The 24086-nt window shown below is 38.2% G+C and overlaps 1 protein-coding gene across 2 annotated transcripts in view; it reads right to left on the reverse strand.

The window, feature by feature from the left end:
• Nucleotides 1-24086, reverse strand: part of TULP3 (TUB like protein 3) — a 34703-nt gene that overhangs the window by 2732 nt on the left and 7885 nt on the right. For both annotated transcript variants that reach the window (XM_075110208.1, XM_075110216.1), the window contains exons 2-10: nucleotides 17576-17627; nucleotides 12167-12329; nucleotides 10023-10196; nucleotides 8041-8171; nucleotides 5939-6136; nucleotides 5340-5452; nucleotides 4825-4939; nucleotides 2839-2937; nucleotides 495-666 (exon numbers count right to left, since the gene is read on the reverse strand). In XM_075110208.1, the coding sequence (XP_074966309.1) occupies nucleotides 495-666; nucleotides 2839-2937; nucleotides 4825-4939; nucleotides 5340-5452; nucleotides 5939-6136; nucleotides 8041-8171; nucleotides 10023-10196; nucleotides 12167-12329; nucleotides 17576-17627 (1217 nt within the window). The remainder of the gene's footprint in view (nucleotides 1-494; nucleotides 667-2838; nucleotides 2938-4824; nucleotides 4940-5339; nucleotides 5453-5938; nucleotides 6137-8040; nucleotides 8172-10022; nucleotides 10197-12166; nucleotides 12330-17575; nucleotides 17628-24086) is intronic.

Consider the following 24086-nt stretch of genomic DNA (forward strand, 5'->3'; position numbering starts at 1 on the left):
ACAACACACCACCAAACAAAAAAAACCCCAAACAAAATAAAAAAAAAATCCACAAACAAAAAAACACATGTCTGGCAGTCCCAAATATATGTGGTTAGTGTATCCATTCTGTCTCACCAGAGTTGTTTTGAAATCTGTTCTCTAGAGTAACTGTGTTATTCTAGAGATTACCTTTCTTCTCAGAACCAAATCTCAAACCACTCTTTTGCTGGGCTGAAGGTGCCATGTTAATCCTTTTTTTTCCTTTCAGGAAGCTTGCTTTTGCCCCTTCTTTTGCTGCAGCTATATACAGCAGTCTCTGCACCCACCCCAGAAAAAGGGAGGCCTTATATAATTGTGTCTTGACAGCTCAGAAGTCCCCAGTAATCCTGAGCTGAGTTCACCCACCCAGTCTCCCTTCTCCAGGAAGGGTGTCCTATGCTTCCCAAACCTCATTAAATAAATTGGGTTCTCCCTGTTTGAATAAGCCCACACAGTCTCCATCAGATTCTTACGGTCATTGTCATGGACAATCTGGAAGTTCTTCACTGAGGCCTGAGTGACTCTCCCATGGAAGTTCAAAACATAGGATTGAGTATCATCATTCCAGACTGGAGCCTTGTTGTGCAACTCAATGAGGTTCTCTAAATTTTTGTTTTGCCATTTTGACAGCAGGCTCTCATGTTCCTGTTCAGAAGAAAGAAATATATTTATCAGATTTGGAATTGCTCTGCTTTTGAGTACTGCCTCTCTTGTGTGTGCACTCTGTCACTTGAAGGTCATTCCCTGTTTAATGAAACACAATGACAGCACTTAAACTCAGTTCTACTGAAAATCCTGCAAGTACCAGGAAGATACTTTCATGGATTCACAGTCCAAGCATTCCTTTCCGCTAAATAAGCTATCACCATATTCCTACCCAAACAAGAAAGAATGAGAGAGAAGAAAGTGTGTGTACAGAAAAGGAAGCAATTCACAGGCCACAGATGAGTGCCATCCTGCTGGCCCGAATACTCTCCAAGTCTCACAAGCTTTCTTGGATCCTGTTGGATCTAGCTTCCATTTCTAAAAGTCTAAGCTTTGAAATAAACAAACAAATCTACAATTAACTGCAGAGTGCCAGGCCCTGGAGCGCTTCAGTAGAAAGTCCAAAGGCTGCCGCAGGCTGTATGTGTGCCTTAAGTAGGTTAAATGTCATCTTATTGGGTCCAGTAAGTGATGGACAATATGAAAAAGATAAATAAAACCAAAAAGATACAAAATGAGGTAAACCCAGCACATTAAATTTAACAAACAGAATTAGTTACAAGGAGCTGCAAATAGTAGTGAGTGAAACACAGCTTATGATTTAATTTTAGAAGTTCTGCAACAAATAAAATCCAAACCAAAATAGTGTATGCTAAAGAAAAATAATCCAAAGAAAACTAATCCAAACTGAAGTTATTTAATGGGAAAAAATGATCAGAAAGCACCTTGTTGTGGAGGTCTGACTGATACAGCTATAGTAACAGTTTTAGTATTGTATACAGATACAATAGTGGATTTTTGAGGATAACCTAAATAAAATTTACTGTTCAATTTAAAGTAGTTACTTTCTATCTTTATTTTTATCTTTATCTACTTTATATAGATGCAGAAAGAACGTCGAGAATTGGCACCAACAAAGAGCATTTAGATGCAATGTTTCCTCCTTTAAAGTTGGAGCAGTATTGCTAAATCAGAGGCATTGCACTACAGAGAAAGAAGACAAAAACCCTACACTGAAAGCTTTGCCAACTTTTCAGAACAGCTTTGTGTTTCAGTCTTGTCCACTGTCAGTACGCTTGCCTGCTAGCAAAACAGTTGAGAAAATAGGGGAGAAAAATAAAGGCAAGGCCATGGAATCATCACTGTGCTGACGGGGAGATGGCAACACCAATTGAATGATGATAGACAAATGACCACCTCCAGATATAATTGTCCTGTCCATTCACAAAATTAAACCTCTTTTCCAGGCTCTTGTGACTCTGAATTTCCATTCTTGAAGATCTTTTTTCTCTGACCTCAACAAATACGCTCTTGTCCTACTCTTATCTACTCACAACATGGCTGCAAATACCATTTTCTACCTTAAAACAGACAATGTCTTTTAGATGGCATCTGTCCTTTCTGTCTTTTGATCTTCTATCACACTGAACAATAAAACCCACATTAAGGCAACCAAATGATTTTCATCATACACCTTAACATACCTTCAGATACAGTTCTGTAAGCTTTTAGCTATAACATCCCCCATATGTATAAGAAATCCTTGCTAAAAACCACCACAAAACTCCATCCTTCTCCTCATGCCACTTCCTTCTTAAAGAATCCTCCTTTTCTGTGATTCCTACAAAAAGACTGACAGCATTCTGATCAAAAGTAGTTACTCTCTTGCTGCTACACCAGAATACCACCTCATCTGTTTATCATCTATCTGTTGTAATTCCTACACTGGCTAAGAATGTAAGGTCCTGAAAGAAGCAAGTTTGTTCTGTGTTCATCCAGCTCTCAGCGTAGCAGGGTCCCACCCATGAGGAGGGGTTATAGGTGCAACAGCAACAATATACACAAGCCATTGCAATAGCCAAGTAAATAATATTTAGGCTGACCAAAGGACAAGTAAGGATACAAACACTATTCAGAAGGCTAAAAATTAGGTAAAAGGCAAGAACAAATCAATCAACACCTTTAGGCTAAACTCTATTTACTCTCCACCAGACTTGCAAAAGCCCTGGGTATTAACAACCTTGCTCTAAAACCCCTGATTGCCAGTAACATCCAGACCTCTACATGAAAGTTTTAACCTCTTCCTCCAATCTGAAACATGACCAAACTCACGTTTCGTGGACGGATTGGAATTCGCTTATGATTCATATTCATTCCTGGAATGATCACGGACATTTTTCTGGGACCCTTGAATCCTAACACATTGGTTTCCTGAAAGACAAAGAAAGACATTATTTTCAGTAAATGAGATTCTCCATCTTGAAGAAGGAACAACAGCAAAACTTAATTTGAATCCACATTTATATTGTTTTTTGGAGATTTGTTAGCTACAACTGTAGTAGCAGTTATCTATTTACAACTGTGTTTAATCACTGAGAACAGTGTTCACTCACATTTTGAGAACTGTGTTAAGAGACATACAGAGTATTACCTAATTTAGAACGCATCTGTTATTCTAATGAACATTTATAATGAAATCAGACAAGTGCAATTTGTGCAATTTCCAAGCATAAGTTTTTACATCTGATGCAAAAACGCGTTAAAATCTTGCTAGTGAACAAGCCTTAAGCATGATAAAAGCAAACATCTTTGACCTGAGTCTATGTTATCACCATTTAGGCTAAAATGTTTCTGAAGAATGAATAACATTCTTTTTTAGCAGCTGTTATTTATGTTTAAGAGCATACCTACAATTTTCTCTTAAATCATGCTCTTTTATAAATGATTAAGAACAGACCCAGAAGACAAAGTATTCAGCATCTATCCAAGCTTCAATCTTAAGACACACAGATTCTTCCAGAGTACTGCATGAGACTGCTCCAAGTGGACTGAGTATAAAAAGCAAAGGAATAAAGTCTTGGCATTCTAAACTATCCATTTAATAATATCAGCCAAAATCCAAGGGTCCATTTAAAGTGTTCTGTAACAATGTCAGTGATAACCTTTACAATTCCCAAAGACCAATTAAAAAGCCAGAATCTTTTAGAAGTACTGAACTGATTGATAGAAGTGATACAGCTTCTCCAAACATGCTAGTACATTTTGCAGACACAGAAAAAAAGGTCTTTGGGTTTGCAACCTCTATTATTTCACTTCAGAAATCTAGGGCACATATGAGAATGAGGGCACTGATTTTATTAATATATGAACTTTATTAACTTCTTGCAGATAAAAGTTCAGAAGTCTGAAAAGCTGACTTTGTATTATCTGCTGTACTCATTTTAACACCTTGCTGTGTACAGTTAGGTGGGGAACTGAAGAATACTGTATACAAAGAAAATATCCAGTGATAATTCTGTAAACTGGCTAGTACTGGAATTATCGCATCAATTTTTTTCCCCAAGTGCCATTAAGATCAACAGCAAAAAATCAAGATCATGCTCCAGTAGGCTAATGCGCCTTTAAATTTCTGCTGCTATACCTACGATAAAAGTAAAAATCCTTCCACTTAACTGGCCATCATTTTGTCAAGAACCTCAAATTTTACTCAAACTTTAGGACTGGAATATGAAACAATGCGATGTGAGAATGCTTACATAGTTCTAGAGTGTCCACAAGGACCTCCTCACTCTGAAGCCTAACCAAGGTGATTCACAAGACCAAAGAAAACATCCCTAGGACAGACCTAGTGAATCACGATTTCCCCTGGAACCATATCCTTACCAACAACAAGCTGCTACTGAAATAATACCACCTCCTTCCTATCCACCAAAATGCCTTTGGTTCTGCAAAATATAACTCTGCTTCACAGGGTACTCCCAGCTCCTTCTTTGTGTTTACCAGACACCAGGCTGGGCAAGAGGCAGTTCATGCTGTGGCTGGCTCCATGTAAAGGATACGCTGACTGGCCAGGTAAGGTGGTCATTAGGATGTTAGTTTGAGTCTCTCTCCCTCCCCTAGCATTAATTTTTTTTTTCATTAAACTTTTAAGAATTTATCTTTGAGGCCTCTGCCCTTTGTTGTATCTGGTTGAAATTGGTCAGTTGGTTCCAAAGTTAAGCGGGGGAGGCTGCCAGGCAGCATGATTTTGTAGGCCCTGTTTCCCTGGCAACCAGGCGACAAAAAAGAAAGGGGCAAAAGGAGAGAGGCGCTACTTACATAACAAATAGCTGCAAGCTCCTGTCTCATATGAGCCTTTTCCACTAGACCTTGTGCCTTGACTGGGCTAACTCCATGGTCATAGACTGTAAATTTTGTTCCCATGAGGTTTGACCTAATACCAGATTATGGAAAGACAGAGAAAGAGACACACATCAGTGGAAAGTTTTGTCATCTTCTGAAGGTATCTGTACAGCACAGTGCAAACACACATCTCTTGCCATCTGAATCTTCCTATTGCCAGCTCGGTAAGGAGCTTCTGTGAAGTGCCCGTAGTGAACTGAGCCTGTAATCTATCCTGGAAAAGCATCAAGCCAGATTTCCTTCTCTGAATTGCCACAAGGAATATTAATGGTGAGAAAAGGTTGCCAACCCAGGTGAATACAGATTACATTAAGCAGGACAATGTGAGTTCATTCTCTCTGAACTGATACCAGATTGTTATTCATAACCCCAACTCAGCTAAAATGAAAATCCAATCTCTCCTGTCTGCAGTTTTCATCTGTGGTTCTCACCTGAGTTTTCCAATGAAACTTTCCCCTTCCCGGGATAAATCAGTTGGGTCAACTGATATGAGGTAATTGGATGTCTTGCTCTTTTTTCGTTTTCTCCCTGCAAGAAGGAATGTCTGGAAATACAAAATCTTGATCAAGACGAGCTTTGTAAGAATGCAGAGACATTGCTATACAAACTGTTATCTCCCCATTTCCCACATCCATTCGCCTTTTTTTCTGTGTGATTATTACTGTTTCCACAATTTTGATCTCTTCCAGAAGTGCACCCCCTGAAATCCTATTCCTCCGTTCAGCTCACTCAGCAGCTGATTAATGTAACTGTCCTTTCTAGTCTTCCCTCCTTTTCTTCTGGAGCAGCTCAGTCTCCCTGGTCCTCTTTTTCCTTGACATTTTTACAGTTTTTTAATTTCTTCTTTCATGGTATTATGGCTTTGAAATCTGCCAATTCCCTCCATAGTACCTTGGTCAAGTATAAGCTGTCCTCATCTGCATGCTGGCTCTCCTCAGCTTCTGGTTTCTTACCAGAAGCTCTCCCTTACACCAAAAATATTCTGTGGTAGGAGTACACTAGCCAAGATACTTTGTGCTGTTTCCAATACCTTTCTGTTGTCATCCCTTTCCAGATGCATGTAGTAAGTAGGGAAGAGGCCCCGGTCCATTCCCTTCTTATCTCTAGTGATTCGACACTTGACTGTAATACCACGGGGTGCAGGGCGTAATGCAAAATCCTCCAAGTTCTCTACTTCTCCCAGCTGTGATTCTGCCTGAGGGGATGGACTACAGGAAGCACCTGTTTCCTGTGGGAAGAAACATCATATTAGCAAATTAATATCAGATCAGAGGCTCTGGTATTACCCCAAGAAAAGAAAGGTCTGTTGAAACAGGAGATCTTGTGTCTCAAGAATATATGTAGGAAGGGGAAATTAAATGAGAGACCACCTGTGTTCCTCTGAAGAAAGTGGCTGAAGACCTTTACTCTGAGGAAAGACTAGCCCTCCAATGGGAGGGGAGAAAAAGTACACATTACCCAGAGATAAGTGAATTGCTAGGAAGGGGAAAATAGGATGAGACACTAAATATTCTAAGCAAAGAGCCTCTCTGCTTTTAGAACTTCAAACATTCTGTGGGAAATCAGGCACCATGATAAGCTGAACTGATGGATGCTGCAGTAAGACAGGCTGGGACTTTTGTGACTGAAATGAGGACTGAGATTATGTTGGTTCAGAACAGTAGCAGAAACAGAGTAAGCTGATGGTAGAACCATGTCAACTAAATGCTGGAAGAACATTAGAACAATGTTTTTCAGTCAGGATGCAAGCTATGGTCACCAAAGGAACTGGAATTCTAATGAATATCTGGTATAGGTCATTAAAGTAATTTTTTCTTAGAGGTAGCTGAATCCTTGTGGATTGCAGAATCCTTGTGGATTGCAGAATCCTTGTGGATTGCAGAATCCTTGTGGATTGCAGAATCCTTGTGGATTGCAGAATCCAGGAGTTTCCTCCCTTACTGCCCTTGGAGATGATGTTGCTGGTTTATCCCTATTCCCAGGTACAGCAGCACAAAGTCTGAGTGAATACACACAAAGACACACATACACAGACTTGAAATTCACTAGTGGCCCCCCCCTCCTGCACCCCCCACCCTGTATCTCCAGCAGATGGCACCCCTAGCCCAGTCTCCCAAGTAGCTAACACCCAGACCTCTTGTACTACTCACTCACTAGTGTAGCACAAGATCCACACAGTCACCTCACAAGTATACTCAATATGGGTTTTTGAATTACTATTCATGGTAATAGAATAGCATAGACTTTTAAGGCTGTCCAGCATCCGCACCCAAACGTTATGCTCTTTATCTGGTCACTAGCTCAGATCCTGGGTCTTCCTGATGCTGGTGTCTTCCAACTCACTGGCCAGTCCAGCATATAGCTTGTTAGCATATGTATGTGTGTGTGTGTATGTATGTATGTGTGTATCACACACACAAACACACGAGAACACATTCACATAGGAAATAGTTAGAAATGGAGTTTTAGGAGATGGTAGGACATGCTGCAGTAATCAGGCACAAGGCTTGGCCAGACAAACATATCATTTTGCAGCTGTTTACATGCATCTGGTGCCTTGTACCCCCTTTAGTCCCCTATTTTCCCATGCTTATTACTCCCTGATCCACCTTGACCCTTTTCTTTTCCCTCTTGAGTCCCTTCACCTAAACACCCCACAAAAAGTTTTGTCCGATCCCAGAATTCTCTGTTCCATTCCAAAATTCTGTTCCCCCTTGCATCCCACAATAAATGGTATAAACCTTCAGGCAGTGATCCCTCTTAAGTTTGCATGGCATTTCAGAGATTCTCTGAGTCATCTTGGTGGATTTTACACCAGAGACAATGGTCTAATCTGTCTCCTTTCAGGATCATAGGAGTAGCTGATTCACTGTGTTTCCATCTTCACTGATTAGACTACTTGGGTTCCTCCGCCCACCATTGTTCCTTTGATCTTTACCAGGTCTTTGTGTTTAACTCAATGGCCCTTCTGTCAGATAACTTGACAATAATGACCTTCCTCTACCTTCAGGGATTAACATGCTAGCTAACTGTAGCTGCAACTACTGTATTTTTAACCCAGTGCTCAACGGGTTAATACTAAAATCAAGCATGTGCCCAGCCTGTATCAGAAATGGATTTCAAGACACTTACTGCAAAAGATTTCTCGCTGGTTGCAGAACTAGGCCTCTCAGATTCAGGATATGGTGAGTGAGATGCTGGTCTCTTACTAGCTTCTTCCTCTTCTGTGTCCTCCTCATCAAAATTCAAACTGCCTGAAATTCCTGTCAGAATAGAGGATCAAGCAGGTAACCTCTGAAAGGTGTCATGAGTCATGGCATCACTAATTCACATGACTCTTGCATAGCTGTTCTGCTCTTGCTTTTTTAATTAATTTCTGTTGTTTCAGATTCTGTTGCTGATTTTCTTCATGCACTATATTGCTTCCTGAGCCTTGTAATTCAAATCCCTAGTGATATTTTGCAGCTGTCACTGTGCAGATGATTAAGCAGCTGTCAGGCTTTTATTAATACATATTTTTTGTGATATTACATGATGTAACATATTACTTAGCTTATGCTGCCATTGAATTAATTTTGCCTATTTTCACGCAAAAAAGCCCTCCATATCTTAAGAGCCAAAAAAGGAAATCCAGATCAATATGTTGACACCTATCCTGTAACCTGGACTCTGTATAGTTACATCCTTTACCATTTCCCCTTACACTGAAATCGGATATGATAATTTTTCAGTAGGATCCCCTCCCATTCTTACATCAGTAGCAGTAACTCAGGTCTCAAATACTACTAATGATTTGATTTTTTTTAAAACGGAAGCATAGACAGAGTAGTTCCAGGACTTATTTATTTAATCTTAACCTAAGCATAGTATGTACAGATGACTGTGGGTATATAATTAAAATAACTCTGGATAAAGACATTTATAAAGAGCTTCTGTACACATCACTGTGTGGTGTTTCCTTCCACTTGGAACTGCATCATTTTGTTCTGTGAGTCAGTTCTTTAATTTGGCTGTAGAATGGAAAAGCTCATAAACCACTGTAGACAATGAACACACAGCCTACTAAACTGATTTATTTTTTGAGAGCCAATATTATAACTGTGCTCCAACATGGCACTGAATAGAAGGGATTTTTTGGACTTCTGGAAGTTCTTTGTCTCAGATGAAACAGAAAAATGTAGTCTTAACAACCTGTCAGTAAACTTGCCAAAGCACATTTGGAAAGAGGAAAGGCGTTAACCCTAGTACTCCAGCCAATTTCAAAATTCACTGTTTATATTCTACCTCCACTAATTTCCCTTGAAGTTTCTGGATATTCTCCCCTGTTTCCTTTCCTAACTCTTGTGTAATGTTGCTATCCATAGGTAAGCAGCTGTTGCATCTGACTGGAAATCTGAATAGAAATATTTCTACAAATGCTAGTACCTTAATACACAAAGTATACTGGAAACATTCTGCAAGACAGGCTTGGCAAAATAAAAACAATCTGTGTACCATATTAAACACTAGCCATTATTTTGCTGCAAAATGCTTAGGCTGCATGCAACAAAAAGGTTTCCTGTGGTACTGGCAGCAACATAAGATACTTGGCAGACAGATGGACACTCCACTGGGAACCTATTCAATGGTGTATAACTACTGAATATAAAACTCAAACTGATGATGGTGACAGCCTCCAACTTTGTAAGATCACCTTTCCCGTTAGCCTCCTAAACAGTTAAAGTACAGCATCTACTGGCTATAGAGGGTTCTGCTGTTGTGAAAATATTCCAGGCATCATACCCAGATATAATATATCTGGAATAAAAATACCCTGAACTTTAGCAAAATGTATAGCATTTTGTCACCAACTTCCTTGTAAAGGCCAGAAATTATACTGCACATTGATAAACCTTTAAAACACAACTGGTATGTTCCAATTAACATTAGAAGAAGGAACTGCAGTTCTGCATTTCTACCTGCTGTAGAATCTACTAGCTCTGCATTTAAAAGTGATATCCTACAGACATTTCTTTCATGATTCCTCATATTCTTCAGTTTTTTTAATGCTACTGAAAAAAATTATAAGAACTAGAAGAGCCCAAAAAAGACCTTTGCCCATTATCAACTCTTACCTCGTTTCTGTAAGATTTCTTGCAGACCTGGTTTGCCTGCTATGTCTGTCAAAGCCTCTCCATTTTCCTGATCTGCATTGTCTTCTGTTTTGGAAGATCCAGCAGAGAGAGTTTGGAGCTTGGTCCCCAAATCTTGCACTTCTGATTTCAGGAAAGCAGCTGGTCCATCAATGCCTGCAGGCCAAAACGAAACAGAATGCTAAAATTGACTTTTTACCACTAAAGATGCATCCCAGGATGGTGGTCCTTTTCATCTTCCCTTGCTCAAGCATCCCTTTAAGGTAGTGACCAATACTTTTTCAACTTTTGTCAGAAGACTTGGGAGGAGTCAGGCCTGACTCTGGCAGAGACCGCCTATTACTTTAAACTTTACTATTATATTATATCACTTTAAATTCCTTTAAATCAGGTATCAGTTTCTGCATTTATATATAGTGGCTGTATCTACTTCTTTTGTAAGGGCTTAAGCAATTAATTAAAAAAAAAAATAGTCATGTGCACTGATATCCTTCAATGTATTTATGGGCAACTACTCTATTTTCTTTTCCTTTAGGTTTCTTGTTTGTGCCTGTTCCAGTAAGTGAGCACTCTACAGTGAACATCACAAATCAATTTGATAAAAATATCTACAGCCACAGGCAGAAAAACCTGTAAATGGATGCCCTCTATCTTTTTGGCAGAAATGAAATTTCCATGTTTAAACATGCAATGCAGCTGTGCACTGTGCTTCATAATTGGTGGAGATGTCTCGATGTCAGGGTCTGGCATAATACTTAATACACATTTTTGTAGCACACAATATGTAAGTGTAGTTCCAGCTTTGGATTTCTTGCTTTCCCACTGTTTTCCTTCTTAAAACTTCACTGCTTTATCTAGTCATCAGATCTCTGAACATGTTTACTGCTGTGATCACTTTTTAACAGGATTTGTTTGTACTGAGGAAGCTTCAGAACTAAGGAAGCTAGTGAGGGAGCAGTTAGTTTTAACTTTTCTTTCTTGTAGTTTCAGTACTACTAAAGCTTCCTAACTTAGAAGTTATATCAATCTTTTCTTTCACTCTCTTTTTGACTTCAAAGTGTCTTTTAACAGATGCTTTCTCCCACCTAATTTTAAACACATAAATGCTACCATCCACATCACCACTCTCCTCCCCATCCTATGATTCTGAAAGACATCTGGACAACAAGAAAAACATTCAAAAGATAGGGGATAACATAGCTCCAAATGTGATCTTCAAACCAGGTAACACTGGTGTGTTTGGGTGTTTTAAATTCTACTCTACACATTAATTCCCTATTAATATAATGGTGGTGGTATAACATCCTGCAATAGCCTCAGGAAGTTTCGTGTTACTTTCTTGATAGGCTGATGGGATCTTGGCTCTCAAACTACTTCTTGACACTTCCACTGGAATGTAGGGGTTTCATAGCTCCTCTTTTTTCTTCCCTGTGACATGGAAGTCTTAAGGCTCTCACTATTGTATTTCTTTTTACTCTTAACAGAATGGTAACTATTTTACTGTAATGTTTTGAGTTATTGCCTTTGGCTCTGATATCACTTTGTGCTTGTGACTCTCTGGACCACTATAGCTTGTTTGTCATATTTCATTTGTCTCGAAGTTCACAGAAAATGAACAAATGAGGTAAAAACCAGCAAGAACCTAATTCACTATTCATAGGACTTTTGTTTTGCTCTTGTCTACTTTATCATTCAGTCACGCACAACCTGGAGATGGAGTATACCATACCACGAAGAAAAGTACAGGCAGTCACTACTGGCTTCTTTCCTATTCTTCACCCTACAGCTTCAGAAGAACCTATTTCTTTGGATTTGTTTCTCCCTACCATTATATAAGTTCCTAACCCATTTCTAGAGTTCTTAGCCTAACACAAGGGAGAGATTCCTCAAAGGCACATGAAGATTCTCAGCTGTCACAAAATTCAAGGTAAGATTTTTGTTTATTTTTACAGTTCAGTATTGCTCAACCATACTGTACTACAATGCTAGTTCTGTACATAGGAAGGTATCTAATCAATCTTGTTTATCACTTGACCACTGTCACAGCAATGTAGGTGTCCATCTGTGACAAAATGCATGCACGGGCATTTTGGGGAACATTTGTTGCAATCAGGTTGATTACTTACCATGTAACATAACATCACTGTGGAAAGGGGCAGGAGTTCCTACTAAAGGAGTCTGCTCCTCACACACTTTGGGCTTTGACCTACGCAGCTTTGCCTCAGGATTTGGTTGTACCATCAAGGGATCAAGACGTTTTTTCCTCTGCTTCTTCTCTAGAAGAGCTCTCTGAAATAAAGAAAAAGCATGAAATAAAGATGAGTAACCACATCCAGGGAGGCAGAAACCAAGCCTCAGCCATTGGCAATGACATGTCACTGACCAGGATCTCCAATGAACCTGAAATACTCTTGTAATCTCTTACAAAAATCCTAGACACAGATATCACTGTGTTTTTGGAGTGAGACATGGCCTTTGATTCTCCATCAGTGGTTGATGGGTGATGTGAACACCTGCTTATTTTCTGATCTATCCTGACACCATCAGCAGATAATTTTAACTCTGTTCATCCAGTCCAAATTGCAACAATCCTTAATATAAATAGACAAATTCAGCAGTTGTTTATAATCCAATATGAAACATTTCACAAAGTAAATGTTATAATATACAGCATGTTCATGCAATTTTATTACTCCATGCATCCTACGTACTTAAGCTGATAGAGTAGACAAAACAGCTCACAAGGACCCTCCGCTCCTTCCACTGCATTCTGTCGTTTAGGAGAACAACTCCCTGCACATGCAGGGAATGTCTATTTTTTTCCTCCCTGTTTTGTACAATTCAGCTAACTTTGTATTAAGAGAACTACCTCCAAGACTATCTGAAAATGCCAGAGTAAAGATGAGAGCCCTTGCCTTATGCATTATATGGCAACTAAGTCTTTTACTGTATTAGCATAACATTTCTAAAAATCCTTAGTCAGGGCCCCCTCTGCCACTGCAGTTATAAATGCTATCACAGTGCAGCAAAACCAAATAAGGACTTGCAAAGGAAAAGGCTTTTGTCTCAAAAGCTATCATCTTATAGGGAGAATTGAAAACAAATAGTTCCCAGAAACCAACGTTGAGAGATAAGACTTAAATGGGGGCGAGCGGGGGGGGGGGGGGGGGGGCGGGGAAGGGGAAGGGGAAGAAAGGGAAATTACAGTCATTAAGATAGGACTGATCCAGTGAAAGGAAAATTCTTCTACCTTGCAAGCTTTTTCCATGTAATTCAGGATTGCAAGAAGAGAACGGTAAATTCAAATGTTAAAAAATAAAACATTACTTTTCCAAGATGCATACATATTTGACGTTTATGATTTCCTACTACGTGAGAACAGAACTTCTAAGCTTAAATCAAGGCAAATAGGGACGTTACACCATTTTAAAGACAGTCACACTTAATCCTTAGAAGTTAAGGTGATGTATTAAGAAGAAATAATCATATTCTAATATTTTGTAACACACCACTATGCAAACAATGTGCCAGCCCCTTGCTGTAAATGCAGTTTATCCATGCCTGCTTCTTAGGTACCTGAACAACCCCTGAAAGCTGTTCTTGATGACAGAAACTCTTTCTCCATCAAACCCTTTTCAGTCTCCAAGGATCCATCAGATGAACAGTACCAACAATTCAATCAACTTGAGACATAGATGCTTTTGGAACCCTTTCCCCTCCTGCTATGCTTTTTCTCTCTCTTGTTGGTTCTTTCCTCTCCTATTAGGCTTTTTATCTTAAGTGAGGTTAGTTTCTGAAGCAACCTCGCCCTGAAGAATTCCAACACAACTCAGCCCTTGGTCCTTTATTATTCCTGCTTTTCAAACACTTCTCTAAAAGAAAAATCAACAAACAACAACAAAAGCCACCCACAAACCACAAAAAGAATAGAAAAAAACACCAAACCACAACCAACACACACCAAAAAAACCCCCAAAGCAAAACAAAAAAAAAACACCAAAAAAACCAAACCAAAATAACCTCCGTTATTTAAACTCATAATTACACTTTGAAGACTGGACTGCAATACAGGTAGTGTTTGTTACTGCAGAATTATTTGCAAGGATTGTCCTGCAGGGCAAAAATTACAGAAAACTCCAAAGAGATTATCACATTGGTCTACAGGAAGAAAACAAAAATAAGCAGTAGAAGTAAAGTTCTTAGAAAATGCTAATTACAGATAACATTTATTTCCTGGAAAGGTAAGTCAGACCTTCCAGAATAATTGACATTGATTTGTGTTGTTTGTTTTTTAAATTAATGCTGAGGAAAAAGAAAAAAAATTCATAATAGTTTATAAGTCTCTAATAATTTAAATAAAAGGAGAGAGGGAAAACAAGAATCAAAAGATTATACTCAGGATAAGGATTTGATAAAAATTGTTGCCCAGGCTTCTCTACCTGATAAATATACAGACAAGAAAAAAATAAAACAGACACAACCTAAAGGCAGTAAGAAAGTACATAGCTACTGCTAGAATGGGAAATTGAATTTGGGAACAACATAGGATATAACAACTTTCACAGCTACTTAACTGATTATGCTATTAGATGAGCTTTTTTAAACATTTCACTGCTCACCCTCTACAAATTTGTTTTTTCTCACTATAATACATTTGGTTTCATCAAAGAGTTTCTAGGACTCACCAGTCCAACCGCATCTTATTGGCTTATATTGAAACATATACTTTCCTGCTGGTAGACCTTCTTCTAGCAAGAACTTCAGGATAATCAAAGTTACAACACTTGATAGAAATTTGTTTTAAAAAGGCTTCTCTCTCTACTACTTTGCTTATTGAGAGAAAAAAAAAAAATCTACAAGCCTACTACAGGACAGATAGTAGCAGTTCATTTTCTCTACATAAGGTGGCAGAGCAGTCTTACCTTCAGTACTATTATTCTCAGACTTATTCCACTAAGTAGATAAAAGGAAATTATATTTTGTTTCACTTTGTTTACTAACTAGCCTTTTCTTCCAGCTCTGTGTTACAGTAAAAATTCACATAATATTACAACAAAAAATTTACATAGTTCATGAACAGGACACCAGAACACATAACCCCTTAAATAAATAACAGGTACAGATTATCACAATGTGTTCAGTATTTTGTGAACTCCATGTATTTAATACTTTCAGAAGCATTTTCTTTGCACCACAGAAAAGCATAACATCAGAACACAGGATGATTAAGATCAAACCACCAACTCTGGTTCTAATGAGTTTCCAACAAGGTTAAAAGTCAGATGTGTCAGATTAATATATCATAGCAGACTAATGAGAGAACTAGTTTAGTATCCTTTCTACAACTGTGATGAACTGGAAGATGGTGTACAGGAGGGTTCCAACCACTCCACCCCTGAAGGTACAGTACCATACCACTTATTGTTTGGCATGGTCCTACCTTAGTAGGCTTTGAAACATCTTCTCCACTCTTCTATCTCCTAAGTTCATGCTGAGGCAGCAGTGACAATGCTAATGATGATGGCATTAATGAAACTTCACGTCAAGAGTCAGTACCATACCAGATGCATTCGGAAATATGCCTTCAGCTTCATGTTCTCCACCCACAGGGAGATGGCAGCATTGCACTTTTAGCTGCAGGTGCCTCAAAAGACAAAGAAACACCTACTGCTGGGGAAGTAAGCACTGCCTGAGCAGCCACACCCTCTCTCCTCAAGGAAATAGCAGTAATCTAGGTAAAAGTCTTCTGGCATGCAAAGCTGGCCCACAGACGGTACTTGATGTCATGCACTAGTAAAAATAATACTTTACTGCAATGACAGGGCTTCCAAACCCACCATAAAGATTGGATGACAGGCATATGGCTTTGTTGCGGCAAATGCTTATTCCACATTCTCTGTATGGCCAAAGGTGCTAAACATTTGCATTTTTTATCCCAATTCCTAGAAATGTTTAGGACAAATTAATCAAATGGGGCATCAGCTACAACCAGCAATGAGTCCATCATGTCTGACAGTGATCTCTTATTAATCTCTACTTCTTCAGAAGGCATGGTACTATTCATGTAAAAGTTAAAAGTAGACTTTAAAAGTTAATACTAAAAAACTTAAGTATACAATCCTAAATTAGAGACTGTTAGCATTTGTCAACAAACCTTATTTGCAAGGAGGGGTGGTGGTGTTAAATCATATTTCAGTGACATTTCCTAGCTGTTGATTTTGCAGATGATTGCAATCTCAACCAAATCCAAGAAAGCCTGAAACAAAACTGCAGAACAGTATGAATTCTTTAAACTCACCTCTTCATGATTCAACTGACAGCTGCTTTGAGGGAATTCCACCCAGCCCAGCAGCTTGGATTTGGTGGAATCGCAATGCATCCCCACGATAAGGTCTGCAACTAGGCATATGTTAACCACAGTGCCTAGCACTACAAGCCAGTGATTACTACCAACTTATGACCCAAGACAACATTCCTAAAACAGACACTAAGGTTCATTACCAAGCAGTCAGACCATCCTTAGTTTTGGAACTTCTTACTCAGTGACATTTGACACTAAATGCTCTTCTACTGATTACTTGAACTAATGCTTTAATGTTTTTTGTTTTGGTTTTGTTTTGATTTTAAAAGCAAGTGTTACTGGATACCCTACAGGTAAAAGGATTATCCCAGCTTCCATAAATATGACCAAAGATAAATTTTATTCCTTGACTCTAAAGTGTTTTAGATAAGCGCCTATATACACACAGATAAAGTTTGTAATAAATCCACTGAAGTCAAAGCTAAGCAAACTCAGACTAGAAATAATGAACAAGTTCTGGTAAATAGGGTTATTATCCACTGCAACAGTTCCCTCAGCTGAAAGAAAGAGCTTTTCTAAAAAACATTCCTTAATTTGAACACAGATGCAAGACAGTGATTTGTGGTCCATGTGAAAAGGCCAGCTAGAGAATCATAACAATCTCACATCCTCTCATCTATTGATATGCATTTAAAATTTCACAGAGGAATAATATTAAGGATGGATACTTTATTGCTTTTAAGAATATGCTGATGTAAGCATCCAGCAAACAGCACTTTAAAAACTGAGACCCATAACCTAATATTTGACAAATATTTGGCTGTAAATGTTTACTTTGTAGGAAGCAAAAAAAAGTCAAGAGATGCTGGAAATCTTTCTCAATTAAAGCGTTAAGGACATCTTTCTATAGCTTGGGGAAACTTTTCCTTTGATACTTAAAATGCAGTCTTCCTCTCTTTTGATTCATTCCTGCATTGTGGTGACTCAATCCCAACAAAATGAGAAGACATATGAAAAATATATATATAGAAGACATCAAGCCTACAAGCCATAGCAAGGTTGACTTAAACTAACAAAAGCCATGAAAATATTTAAAGAAAAAATGTTAGCAATGAGTTGTTCTTTGTATTCTTTACACCAAGCATTTTTAGCACTTCACCCCCATTTCTCCAGTCTCTAGATGGCTGTTTGTTTTTCTATACTTATTTTTACTAGATTCGGCAATACCATTTACCTGATTCTCTAGTTTCAGCTGTCGTAGTTTCATGCTTTCATCCTCAAAGATGCTGGGAAAGGGAAAGAAAAATTAATTATTGCTAGTAAATAGTTTGCATTATAAGAGCACAGGATATTCACAGACTACAACTTCACTGTCAAGACTTTAAAGCTACTATAAGACATAACTTCTATCCCATGAGAAGACCAAGTTACAAGGCATTAAGGAATAAATCATACTTCATATTCTGTCATAAATAGGACCAAACTGTAGTTAATCACCTTAATAAACTGTTCTGAAAGCATTTTGTAAGCAAAAAATGTTTCATTACTGATGGATGGATTATGAGCCACTATGGGCTATGGGGTATGATACAATTTATGTCTGAAGGCTTAACACCGTTCAAACCAATTGAACAAAGTCCCTGCTCCTTCATAAAATACCCAATTCCAAATTAACTCCGAATTTTAGGTTTTGTCTTGGAGTCAAACCTACACCATTTTATCCACCTGCCAGACTTCCCAGAACTACTGTTAATACCTGAGAGAATCTGTATTTGCAATACCTGGTATTAATTCCTAGAGATGAAAAAATAATTATTTCACTATTTAAGTTCTTTATAGGTAACTTTCATAAGAACTCTAGTTTTTCACTCTAAGTTGTGTTCCATACAGACTTCTCATTTTCTTGTGTACAATAATGAATTATTACATAAAGTGCAATTTAGAGCAGTTAACTCTACAAAGGGGAAAGGTTAATTGACAAGTCAGCACATATTCTGCCTACCACAGTTGTGCACTTTCTTCCCACACAGCTTTGACAAAGACCTCTCTGGAAGTAAGAGAGCATCAGGAAGAAGATACTTAATAGGGAGAATGGACAAACATTATATTTTTTATTGGTGGCATGCAGAAAAAGCAGGGCTAGCCAAAATTTCAATTTGAACAGGAAGTTCTTCGTCTGGTCTAGGTATGCAGAAATGTCCGATGATGTGAAGTCAAGCTGGCAGACAGTGTTGAATACAACCCTAACAAGGAAAACTGGAAAGATGGAGAGAGACAGGGACAGAGGTGGGGTGAGGCTTCCGCAAAACACATGCCATGGAAATTGGATCACAGCACATAGAGCTAATAAGGGGAGAAAGGGCTCAGTCAAATCCACATCTGACTCTACTTCCAGGCAAGCAGACAACAGATCAGAGGTCCTTACAGACTATCCTATCCAACACAGGCCCTGTTCTGGAAGACTGAAAAATGCAGAAAAAAAGTTTTGTATACACATGTCATATGTAACAGTTTATATACTCTAAAATTGATGTTTACTGCCCAACTAATGGGATTTTAAAGCAAGTTGCCCCTGCCATTGGGTTTTACTTGGCAGTTTTCCTTATTTCTATAAATTTTTTCTAATGTTTTTCAAGTGTTGTCACATAACACAAGGTCTAGGACCTCGAAAACACCTTGCTTCTAAAAACTGATGTTACCCCTCACATAAACCAGTAACACATAGCACCTTGGATTCAAAGGGAATGGAGGACCTGGAAAAATTAATGTCTGTCTTGAAGAGGGATGGAGAGCTGTTTTGTGTCCCCACAGCAACAGTTACAGTAATACGCTTGTCTCCACCTGAAAACACCCACAATTTCAGAAAGAAACATGCAGAGTCATATCTACTGAGCGCAGCTAGACAAGTTAGTTGCCACATGAAACTTCAACAATAAAGTTAAAATGTCACACGCCTTTTATTTACAGTATAGGTGATGGAAAAGGTCATCTTTGGCAAAGTCCAAAAAAGTTAAAATATTCATGAACAAAAAAAAAAAGGGGGGTGAGGGGGAGAGAGTTCCTTTTCTTTTCATACGCCTTCTGACTTAAGAAATACATAACATTTGTAACTGCAGTCAAGAGTTAGTTATGAAGCAATCTATGTAGCTCTGATAAATATTAGATTTACGGACACATTCTTATATAAATAAAAAGAAATACAAAGGTGTCCTGTGTAGATACAAGCTACTGTCTATGGTTTTATTGCTTTTCCTAATAGAAAAATGCACCCCCAACAATAAGAGTCTCTTCTTCAGAAAATAAAGAAAAATGGTACCACTTTTGGAAATAAGTTTCCAGGTTTTCATTTTTACCTGGAAGATGGCAAAATGCTGAAACATCAGGACATGTGTGTCTTACGGAAATCCTCAATGAAAATTATTTACTTTGATTTTTAAACTGTTTTCAACCCACAATGGAATAAACTTGTGTAACATCAAAGACAGGTCTGGAGACTGTTGGAACAGGACCATAACACAGGCTAAACGAGACCTCAACTCCAACCACTTAATGGAGACTCAAACATTGTTGAAACATGTAAGGATTCTAACAGGACACAGAGCTTGATAAAGCAAAAGAAAACAAGAGTGTTCTCTTTTACAATTTACTGTTAAACACAGACAAAGATCACCTTGTAGCAGCCACAAAATGAAAGCAGCCATCAATCCTTCCCGTTATAAAGTGCAAGGATTCATCAAGGAGCAAAATAAAAAGCCAATTAAAGCCAAGAGCACTGCGGTTCTAAAAAAAAAAAAACCAACCCGCTATTATTTACTCCACTTGCAACCTTCCTTCCAGCATTTGGTCATCATGAATGTGTAACATAATAAGCAGACAAAAAAGAGCTTCCCACACATACACACACTTCAGACTTTTTTCTACCCACCACAGTGGGTTGGTGTTGTTACAGAGCTTAAGGAAAAGGCTATGCCAGAGTCACTCCTACAGCTCACCACTAAGGAATGCAAGAAGCATGCTGGTACAGCTACGGGCTTCAAACATGAATCTTCCTTCAGATGGACTGACTACACAGAGCAGTATATCTAAGTGCTCTTCGGACATGCCCACGCAAAATCACTATGCTCTTCGTTATGCTTTGCTGTTTGAAGGGTTTACATGCAATAAGAAGAATTAAATACCCATTAGGAACAGGAAAAATAAGCGGCATTTCCATAGCTATAACAACACAGTTCAAAACAGGAATAAAAAAAAAACAACCATCAAACCAGTCACCCATTTACTTCTGACAAATAAGAACTGAAAATATTCAAGTAGCCTGACATGATCTTCCTCTGCCCAACTGCTGCAGAAGAGCAGACTACACAAGACCCTGCCTCACCAACTCCTCTGCTACATTTACCAGAATCTGCTAGCTCTTCTACTAAAGCTGCATGATGGGTAACAGACACATCCCACAGAGAAAGGATAAATGACCCATAATGTAACATAGAAGTGAAGACTAATGATTATCCAGGGTACAGAATAAAAATGAGTGTAGGAAATTAACTATTTAATGAAAACACTCAACTGAGAAGATACAAAAGCATGTCTGAATGTGGGAGAAGACAGCAAGATGTAAAGGGGTTTACAGATCCATTCCTCCTCACAGATCCCTTTCCAGATTCAACATAGTCCAACATGAAGCAAAATATTTTATTTTTAATTGATACCACATCAAATTCCTGCTGAAATCAGAACTAGCTTTGTTTTCACATCATAAGCAGAAATTAAAGTGTTGCAATAGGAATATGAATGACAAATTTGTTAGAGATGTGTTTATTTGGTCTTTTCCTAAGCATTTTCAGAATATTAAACTAACCACAATGAAGAGATAACTCACAAGTTATTTAACAGACGTTCATATATGCAATTAGGGCTTCATTTTTATATAGTTTATTTTCATTTCTGTAAAAAAGGCACACTACATCTATGGACAGTTCTTTCAGAATGGATGTATTATTTTTCAATAACACACTGCAATTTTGGAATTACAAACTATGTTGTAAAGCATTACATACGGCTAGACAGTTAACACTTGTTTTCACTGCAACTTTTCTGTGTTGCTGAATACATCATACTTTAAAAAACCAAAATAATTATGTTCTAAGCACTTGGCAATAATTACCATCAAATCAGCCAAATGCAAACCCACAGTATAATGCAACTCTGAGAATAATTAAATACCTGATATTAAAGTATGAGAACATACAAAATAGGGCAAGAAAGCAATCCAGCAGTCTGAAAATGGTCTTCCCATTCTGTCCAAGGTTCACACAAGAGAAAGGACTCTCAAGAGCTGAAGAGGGTTCAGCAGAAAGCTGAACAAATTGAGCAAGGACTGGAAAATGTAGCTCTTAGGAAGATTTGAATGCATCCTACAGTTCATGTAAGAGAAAATTAATCAGTACATTCCACTGTGTTCCATACATTTGAGACCACAAATGACTACTGATGAGAGAGGAGAAGACAACAAAAGCCAGTCATACATAACTGAAGCTAAACAGATTCGGACTGCAAATAAAACTTTTATTTAACACTGTGACTAATTAACCACTGGGATACATCATGGAGCTGTGGATTTTCAACAGAAAACAACAGGTTTTAATCAAAGTTTAATATCATTATGCTTAAAACTGCTGTCATGGAGTAAGGCTACAGCCTACCTCAGATTTCATGTGTGGTTATCCCAGATGGGAGAGCTAAGCATTCTTCTTTCAAGTTATATCAAGGGACCAATTAAGTCCCCTTTACATACTGACTGTCGAAGCTGTAAAGAGGCAGATAAAAGGTTGACTTTATTACAGACTAGTTTTGCAAGGAATTGACTGGTTGCAGCTGTGAGTGAAAGGCAACAAGCAGAGGAAGCAAGAAAAGCCACAGCAAGAGCAGCCTGTAGAGAGAAAATGTTCTACATGATCCAGAATTCACTAGAAAGACACATATGAAATACGTTAAACAAAGGAAAAAAAGCTCATGACATTTTTTCCTGCATTCAACAAAATACGTATATTCCTCATACGTCCACTAAAGAAATATTCAGTTTTTCCTCCTAGCAAACAATGTAGCAAGGCCTTCCAGATTTAGAAGTTTCCCAGATAGCTAAAGCTATTCTGCAATTCAAGCAGTTATAGGTTTGATAAAATAATGAGTAAGGTTCTCTGGCCTGTTTTAAGCAGAAGGTCAGACTAGCAGACAGCAACAGACTCCACGCCAACCTTAAAAGAAAATCTGACCCAAAAGAAGGAAAGATAGCTTGTTTTGCTTTTTAACTGTTCTAAGCTTCTTTAGGGCATATATTAGCACTCTATATGCACTGAATTCTTGGTGAGAGAAATTCAGAAAGTATCAACTGTTTGTGCACAGCTCTAGGGGAGATACTAAAAATTGAGATACTCTGTAGTTTGGCAGAGAGATTCAGGGAGACTGTCCAGCAAAAACTTTTAGCTCATTTTAAAGTAGACTAGATTTTGAGTTTCCTGCATCTTGTTACTAACAAGCTTGATATTTTATATCGGTCTGACATATAAAGCCTTCTTTTAACAAACACAATCTTTCATTATTGATGGGAATATGAACCTATATTTTAAGGATCTTGTTTGTTAATTTTTTAACTGTTTCCATGGCTTTATTTCCTTTAAAGGAACTCCAAGGCACAATAAACGAACACCATTCTCCTCCACAAATGTCCCAAACTTCCCAATATCTTATGTTCCATTTCTCACTCTACAGAGGGCTGCTTCCAATCAGGAGCATAACAAAGATCACGTAACTCCTTTTTCCTTTGCAGGACAGTTTATTAATGCTGTAGCAGCAATTATGGCTCTGAGCAATACTCCCAGAATTTAAGAATCGGGGAATGAGAAGAATGCAGCTTGTGGCACATATCTTTGTCCACTAGATCTAATTTTTGCCTGTAGAAGTGCAAGTAAACACAACTTCAGTAAGAAATGCAAGGTCAGCTGGTATGAAAGGGTTTTCACTCTTAACTCTCCAAAGAACTTCCCTGGGAATTATTCTCCTCATCTGAACCACAGCTGTGAAGGAAAACAGAAGCTGTAGAAAAGAGATCATTTGAAGAAGGATTCTTATCTTTTAAAAGATATATTCCAAACAAAAATTGCAATACTGCCTCTGGAAACTCATTGAGGTACAAAACTTATCTGTAATGCACCTTCCAATCCACAAAAGGGAGGAGTCCCATCTGCTTTCCTTGCAACTGACACAACTGTAATTGTTCATTTCTGGGAAAATGTGTAACATAGCAACCAAAGGAGTGAGGATTATGAAATTTTTCTGCCTTCCCCAAGGCAGAAGAGTGGGTTTTTTGCCAAATGGGATATTCTTTCCTTCATAATCAAATTAACTACCAGTAAGTCTTCCAAGGTAAACTGGATCTGCTGCAAAACAGCTGTAAAATGCCACACCCATTTCTAAGAGACACAATTCTTAGGTTGAATCAACATTTCAGTTTTAAGTTATTTTCAAGCAGTTGATATTTCAACAGGAGCAAGTTTCAGCCTCTGGCTTTTTTCCAAAAGAATCCTTTCTCCAGTGAAATCAGTTTTAACTTTGATTTCCTCCCGCCCACAAAGAAACACACACAGATTTCTAATGCCAATAGCCGTATTGTTTTGAGAAAGATTTAACAAAGTTTGCTTGGTAAGCTTTTCACCTACAGAACATATTATGGGAACAATGACATGGCA

Source organism: Phalacrocorax aristotelis, chromosome 1 (genome assembly GCF_949628215.1).
Source record: "Phalacrocorax aristotelis chromosome 1, bGulAri2.1, whole genome shotgun sequence".
NCBI classification, from domain to species: domain Eukaryota; kingdom Metazoa; phylum Chordata; class Aves; order Suliformes; family Phalacrocoracidae; genus Phalacrocorax; species Phalacrocorax aristotelis.